Raw genomic sequence first — 8042 nt, forward strand, 5'->3', positions numbered from 1 at the left:
TCACGGTCGACAAGGCGCCCACTCTGTGGGATGGGTGACCTCTCTTTTTTGCTGTACATGAGGTTAGCGGTGGGGGAAAAGATAGAAGAAGAAAGAAAGAAGGAAGGAGAAGAGGAAGATACACCAAAGTAGGTGTCGCATCCGGGTCCCAGAGGGTTGGGGTCCGTGCTCGACACCTCATTTTTTAAGGGGTTGCACCTCCTGATAACGAGGCAGTGGGTCTATTTATATCCCTCCGACCCACTGGGGGTAATTTGGGGTCTATTCTTTGCTGGACCGGACCTTCGTTCGACAGAACGGAAAGAAAGATAGATGAATAGAAGACAAGAGCGGACAAAAGATGCCACCCCTACGTCAGAGAGCTAGTGACGTACGAGTGGCATCCCACCAGCGGGGGGGGGGTTACACCCCCTGTTGATGGGACAGCCAACTATTTTTATTTTATTCCCCGGTCAGCTCGGGGAAGGACGAACAAAGAAGGAAGACAGACGATACACCAAAGCAAGTGTCGCCCATGTGCACCTGAGCGTAGATGTCCATGGGCGACAAATCGCCAGTGAAGGGGTTGCACCTCCTGCTGGCGGAGCAGTGGGTCTATTTATATCCCCCCGACCCACGGGGGGTATTTCTGATGGTGATGATCCATGCTTTCTTCCAGCATGATCTATACGCTTCACAGCTTGTATTACGCCAGCAGACCTTAAAGCACGTAGAAAAGTTCTCGACTTCCCGGAAAGCACACTTCGAAATCAAACTCTAACAAACTATCAAAATCTTTCGACGTCTGTAGCTGGGTATTCATCCACACCTGAGTGAAACGCAGAAAAGTTGTATGATGTACCTTCCCACGGATACAACGTCCAGTTTGTGACGGGGTTCGAACCCATGACTTTCGGTTGCGAGCTCGACAACCTAACAACTAGACCCACATCAGCACGAAAACTTACCTGAAAACGATTGCGTTGTGCCCCTTTCGATGTTGTAATAATAATTTCTAAATAGATGTCAAAATAAGTACGTGTAAGTAGTATGCCTATATAGTTAACAAAACAAGTGCACGTCACGCTTGTTGTTATCATTTCATGTATTACAAAGAATTAATTCGTTCTTTAAAAAACGGAAGTTGTTTTTACTTCCTAAATCAACATGATTTAGATATGTGGGCTGCGACCCTGCCAGATCCAACCCACACTGACAGACAACGTCCGAGCATAAAGACCAAAATGCTCAGTAAAAATGCCCCCCCAACCCCCCCCCTCCACACACACACACACACACACACACACTGGAGTCGAACTCAGGTCTTCTGTGTGCCAAGGCGAAGTGTCTAACTGCTACACCACAGAGGCCGGCTGGCCGTTCTGTGATTTGTCACATCCTTGTTAGCCTAATGGGTAACGCAAGAAGTAGTGGAGAAGCAAAACAACAGTAAGAGTAAGCTCGAGCCCTCCGTTGGGAACTTACTTGTCCAAGTACGCACGTCCGGTGTCTCCACTCAGTGTGGGACCACATTACGTTATGTCATGGTCAAAAGACGAGAATAACGTATTGAAGAAAATTGGGGTCTAAATTAAGTTATACCACACAAACATAAACAAAACCAACCCCCCCACACAAAAAAAACACACGAAGACGCACAGTTTGCTACAGAGTACTCACCATGCAAATTCGTTGAAGGCGACATGATACGAGAATTCAAAAAGCAACTGTCACTGATAAGGGGTTCCATCACGTGCACATATGTTGAAGCGTGACTTGTCGATGACTGCACGTCCACGTAATAGGCTTCAGCGATCTGGTGGCAATAGTTTAGTATGCAAATAAGGGATACGCATAGGGAAATATTAATATATATATATATATATATATATATATATATATATATATATATATATATATATATATATATATATTTATATATGTTATTCAAAAAAGACTTGCAAAAAAGGCTAGTGAAGGAGGATGTACTCTTTACCGATATATTCGCTCTGCCACATCGAGATAAAGCAAAAGGACTAGCCAGTGTACGTATGACAAACAGAAATCGGTGTTCTAAAACCCCGATCTCTTTAGAACGTGGTCACCGTAGCGACAGGTCAACGCCCCCCCCCCCTTTCCCCAAAGTAAAAGTAAACCCAGTAGCTGTAATTGAAGTGCTGGATCAAAAGTTCCCTCCTCAGTATCAATGGAAAAATCTTCAAACTACGTGTATCACAATTAGTCTGTAGCAGTGTTGGGGCCTAAAACCTATAATATTTAAATAGGATTATGGTGGCCTAATCTTTGCATCCCTTTTAAGAAGAAACTGCATACTTGCAGACCTCAACATTTAATCAAATGAAGTGTGATTTCATATATAGAATTCATTATTCCTAAGACTAAGAACATGGCAGAGACGGGTTTTCATGATTTGGAACTTTAGAATTAATAAAATTACAAATTTTGATCGCTAAGTGTCATTATCAAATACCCCAGGAAGGGGGGAGAAACGTATCTCACCAACCGCTGCATCTGGTTCACGGTCAGAATGTACAAATTAGACTAATAAAGCGACACGAGGGCAAGTAGATGTTGATAAATACACGTATGTGCAAACGAAGACCCTTGTTGTTGTTGTTGTTGTTGTTGTTGTTGTTGTTGTTGTTGTTGTTGTTCTTCTTCTTCTTCTTCTTCTTCTTCTTCTTCTTCTTCTTCTTCTTCTTCTTGCCGTCGTTGTTGGTGATGGTGGTGTTGCTGTTGTAGTTGTTGTTGTTGTTGTTGTAGGAGGAGAAGGAGGAGGATGAGAAGGAGGAGGGGGAGGAGAAGTAGGAGGAAAAGGGTCAAGTATTGTATCTGTCATTAAGAAAAATTACCACTGAGGGAGACGGAGGCCACCTCTTGTTAGAGGTTAAGTTAGCGAGAAATTGGCCGCCAAAATTTGGTGACTTCCATTGCTGGCTGCTGAAGAGTCCCTGCAAATTTACTTTTTTATGCCTTTGACCAACGTTTTTGGCTAAGATCCACACTTAAATGTGTTTTTGAATGGACATAAAAGGTTCTGAGCAGGAAAAAAAAACCTAGATCAAATTGTCCAAAAAGGCGGAAAAAATGTTGGTTTCTTCAATATCTTAATTTTGACAAGCAAATGATTTTACCATGACAACATCCTTATAACATAATAAGATAAAAGGCTAAATTAAGCTAAGACAAACCGGCATAGGTGCAGTTTAGCATAGATGGACAAGTAAAGGCCACCACTCCCTGGATATACCACTATACTAAAAGAGAAAGAGAGGCAAAGGAAGAAGTAACAGATGGTGAAGATAAAAGAATAAATGGTTTGTTTTTTTAATGACCGGGAAAGTGAAGGAGAAGGTCCGGGCGTAGTATTCTATGTCCCCGGCTGATTTAATCTCCAGCTGCTCCTCGAACTCCTTAAGAATCTGGCAAGACCACTCCCGGTTTTGGCCTTTCACTGTTTTGATTCTGAAGAATTTGTCAGGAATCAATCAATCAATAAATCAATCGATCAATCGATCATTTGGTGAATAAAGGAATAAATGAATAATGAATATAATAACATTTATTTTGCTTCTCGTGGGGAAATTTGAGTTACGACGGCTAAAATGCATACACATAAATTACATTAATCAAACTCAAAAAAGTATCAAACAAAGAATATCAACTACACAACAATACATTGGACCAATGCATATAACTTTACAAATATGCCATTACTGGTCGCCAATGTACACCCTCCTGAATTTAAAAAAATGTGTTTACTGTTTTAGTATGGTGGGTTCTTGTTTGCTTGCTTGTTTGCTTGTTTGTTTGTTTGTTTGCTCTCTTTTTCTTTCTTTTATTTTTTCAAAGCTCGGGCTATCGTATCTTGCTCAAGAACAAACCCAAGTGACCACCCATCTGAATCCAGCGTCTCCGACACTGACATGCTTCACGTGATATTATGCTGTATCTCTCTCAGCCCGAGTTGGCCCTATGCATGGGGTCGGAAGCCCACCTCCCAAACATTCAAATTTGTAAACTTAATAATATAAACTAAAAGTTCTTAAAGTCTTAATCAGTACATGTGTATAATGAACGTGAAACTGGGGAAAGTAGAGAGAATGTCGGACGAGAAAAAATAAGGAAGTGAGAGAGAGGGGGGGGGTGAGTGAGAGACAGACAGACAGACAGACAGACAGACAGACAGACAGACAGACAGACAGACAGACAGACAGACAGACAGACAGACAGACAGACAGACGGACGGACAGACAGACAGACAGACAGACCAGAGAGAGATAGAGAGAGAGAGCAAAAGTGTGTGTGTGTGTATGTGTGTGTGTGTGTGTGTGTGTGTGTGTGTGTGTGTGTGTGTGTGTGTGTGCGTGTCTGTGTGTGTCTGTGAGTGTGTGAGAGTGAGAGAGGGGTAGGGGGAAGAAAGGGCATAATTAGTAGTAGTAGTGGTAGTAGTAGTACTGTAGTAGAAGTAGTAGTAGTAGTAGTAGTAGTAGTAGTAGTAGTAGTAGTAGTAGTAGTAGTAGTAGTAGTAGTAGTAGTAGTAGTAGTAGTAGTAGTAGTAGCAGTAGTAGTAGTTGTAGTAGCAGCAGCAGCAGTAGCAGTAGTAGTAGTAGTAGTAGTAGAGTAGTAGTAGTAGTAGTAGTAGTAGTAGTAGCAGTAGTAGTAGTAGTAGTACGATTGTTATAGTAATAATAATAATAATAATAGTAATAATAATAATAATAATAATAATAATAATAATAATAATAATAATAATAGTTCCGATTTCATTCATAAGCATGTCATCGGGTGCTAGATGATCATGGAACCGAGTTCTATGTTATACGATTGGTGAAGAAAGAGACGAACGATAACAAAATTAGACGCTCTTATAGTAAGCTACACGTACAGATAGTCAAGACTATCACACTTTGTTAGGTTATTTTGTGCTTGTTAATTTGTTTGTTTGTTGTTGTTTTTTTGTTGTTGTTTTTTTTCGGTTGGGTTTTTGTTTTTCTTTAAATGAATGCAAATGTAATATCATTCGATTTCCAAGCCTTTAGGTTTAAAATTAATTTGGAGCTAATCTACATTTAGTTTTATTTCACAATTATGTAAAGTGAGACTTTTTCGGAAATGTGTTTGTTCCATTGATGTACGGATTTCGCTGTCTGATCAGTGACTATTATACCTGGCAGTAAATGATTCTCTCACTCGCTCGGCATATGAATACTTGATCTGCAGGCGGACAGAATTTCCGGGGTAAATTGTTCCCGTCGTGAGGACAGTCAGATCAAACTCACCTGGTGAAATAAAGTTATTGACAGCTGCTGTACGGGGTAGGATTATGAATTGTGTAATTTTGTTGTTGACCCAAAAAAAGCGTAAAAGACTAGTTAATAATCTCTTCGCTGCTTCGATCTGATCTGTATACATTTTTAGATAAATTTATGAAACGGGTGTAGCAGTGAAAGGGTTGTATTGCAGTTATTGGCTATTTCGTTAGGCACGGTCAGAAGTATAGTGTAATTAGTTGGAGAACTTTACTTGAGGAGTACACTGGGGAGGGGGGGTGTAGGCATACCCGGTAGTCACAAAATGGAAATCATGCAGATATCAATTTCAAAACGTTGTAAACTGAACACTTCACTTCTCTTTGACTGTTGGTCAATGACCTTGCATTTATATCCTGCACGGCAATAGCCTAGAGGGTCGTCTTAAGATGTACTTGTCTGTGGAGTGTGTTGTTGTCGGTGTAGATGGTGGTACCACCAGAATCAATCTGGTTCTCCGTGTGAATGTGATGATACGCAGTAAATCCTCTTAAGTCTATGGTTGAAGCCGGGGCGAATTTTGTTTCTTGTATACAGGCCACACGTGGGCACATTGTGGCCTGTAAATGTTGCAATTCTGCAATGGAAGGTCGGATTCCGCCAGCATTCCATTGCAAGACCGTCATTATGTCTTTTTAATTTTGTTTTTGGAGCATAAAGGCCCCAGCTTCGAATTTACACCCTGACTCTTCTTTGTGGGGGAGGCAGAGAGTTTTCTAGGTTGCCGTCCTGAGATTTAGAGGAGTGACGGACTCCGCTTTTCCAGGTGTCAGGCCGGGGAGGGGGGTCGGAGCTGCCCGCGTCCATAGGCAGGGGTTTGTCTGCTGGAGGGGTAGGGGGAGGTGGAGCAGATTGAGGGGGCTGGGAAGGGCGGGGGCTGGGGAGAGGGGCGAGGGACCACCTCACACTCCATCAGAGGGATGGGCTGTGAGGTGGAAGAAGAAGAAGAGGAAGATGAAGAAAAAGTGATAAGAGGGGGTTGAGGGGGAGAAGAGGGGGTGGAGGAAGAGTCCTCGCCGTCCTCCCCTAGAATCCTATAGCGGTTAGAAAGTGGCACCTTATAGGGGGTTGCCACAAGGATAGGAGGGGGCTTTTTGTTTTTAGGCACAGAGACTTGCCTGTTGATCGCGGGCTTTGGGAGGTCGGCAGTAGAATTACTTGCAGTTGCAGACCTTGTGACTACCTGGGCTGCCTTTTAGTATGACCGGCCATTGACTGGGGTTATGATTGGCGGGCAGACAGCCTTACGGGCCTCCTGGAAGGAGCAGCCGTTCCACGCATTGTATTCTTGGATGGCGCGTTCTTGAAGCCAAGTCGGGCACTTTTTGCTGAAAGCTGTGTGCTGTGGCAATTGGGGCAACAAGGACTAGCCTTGCTTTCCTTCTCAGAATGCCTGGTCTTGCCACAACGAGGACACACGGCAGTGTGACGGCACCGTGACTAGCTATGGCCGAACTTCTGACACTTGAAACAGCGCAGAGAGTTTGGAACATTGGGATGTACGTCAAGAATCAAGTAAGATGCCCGAACGGTGGCTGGAGGGCGACACGATTCGAATGTGAGGACAATCGTGTTTGTTTCAATAGTAGTCTCCCCCCGCCGAAGAGTAATCCGGCGGGCTCCGACCACTCCCTCACAGTGCTCCACAATCTCTTTCATGGAGCAGCCTTTCAGCTCATGGCTGCGGACGACGCCCTTCGAGCGGTTAAATTTCTGGTAACTCTCGTACTTACATGGAATACCGCCGAAGGTCGTGGTATCCAGGAGTTTGGTCACTCCGTCCTCAGTTGCGCACTTGACAAGGAGTGCACCACTGGAAAGTTTCTGTACACATGTGGGGATGCATCCCAGAACTTTCCGAAGTGCATCTCCTGTCTTAAAGAGGTTCAGATCAGTAATCTTTCTTTGTGCGTCTTTTGAACTGGAGATGGCCACGTACGGTTGCTCGGAAGCTCCTTGGGGGGAGGGAGGAAGGAGACATTGGTAAAGGTCCTTTTACCATATTTCGAATTTTTGCTCAGCTCATTGGCCTCACTCGCTTCCGCGAGCCGAGACTTTTTATGAACTTTAGGAGCCGGGGAAGGGTCTTTTATTGTTTTTGATTCCATATGAATTATATGGTTGATTCGACTCCGGGGCTCCCCTCCCACCACCGAGCCCACCAAGGGGACACATTGCTCGGATAACCGGAGCTGTGCCAGGGCTACCCCGGAGCTATACTCTCAACGAGAAAGTACAGGACCCTCCCGTCATGATTGACCCAGGGCTTGATGGGGTTTCAGCTCTCAACCGATTGAGTGGCAAGGGTCGTGCCACCCTCCCGTCTAAGAGGAAAACCTGGGCCAAAGAAGTGAGTTGGCGAGGGACAGTCCATGGACTGATCTCACCTCAACCGCCAGGTACCCGGTTTCCCTCCGCACGGGTCGCACCTCACGGTCAACGAGGCGCCCACTCTGTGGGATGGGCGACCTCTCTTTTTGCTGCACATGAGGTCAACGGTGGGAGGGAAAATAGAAGGAGACAGAAAGAAGGAAGGGGAAGAGGAAGATACACCAAAGTAGGTGTCGCATCCGGGTCTCAGAGGGTAGGGGTCCGTGTGCGACACCTCGTCTTTGAAGGGGTTGCACCTCCTGCTGACGAAGCAGTTGGTGTATTTATATCCCCCCGACCCACTGGGGGTGTGCCAAGAAGCTTTATCATTTCCATATGAAATGCCTCAGGAGAATTCAT

General features: G+C 44.4%; 1 protein-coding gene across 1 annotated transcript in view; it reads right to left on the reverse strand.

The window, feature by feature from the left end:
• The window catches only part of LOC101860682, a gene marked incomplete at its 3' end in the record, with an annotated part of 31753 nt that extends 23711 nt beyond the window's left edge, over positions 1–8042 (reverse strand). The window contains 5 exon segments of the mRNA XM_035971874.1: positions 1660–1795; positions 3336–3465; positions 5171–5282; positions 6950–7136; positions 7986–8042. Coding sequence (XP_035827767.1) covers positions 1660–1795; positions 3336–3465; positions 5171–5282; positions 6950–7136; positions 7986–8042 — 622 coding nt within the window.

The sequence above is a fragment of the Aplysia californica genome, unplaced genomic scaffold (assembly GCF_000002075.1).
Source record: "Aplysia californica isolate F4 #8 unplaced genomic scaffold, AplCal3.0 scaffold00525, whole genome shotgun sequence".
Lineage (NCBI taxonomy): Eukaryota > Metazoa > Mollusca > Gastropoda > Aplysiida > Aplysiidae > Aplysia > Aplysia californica.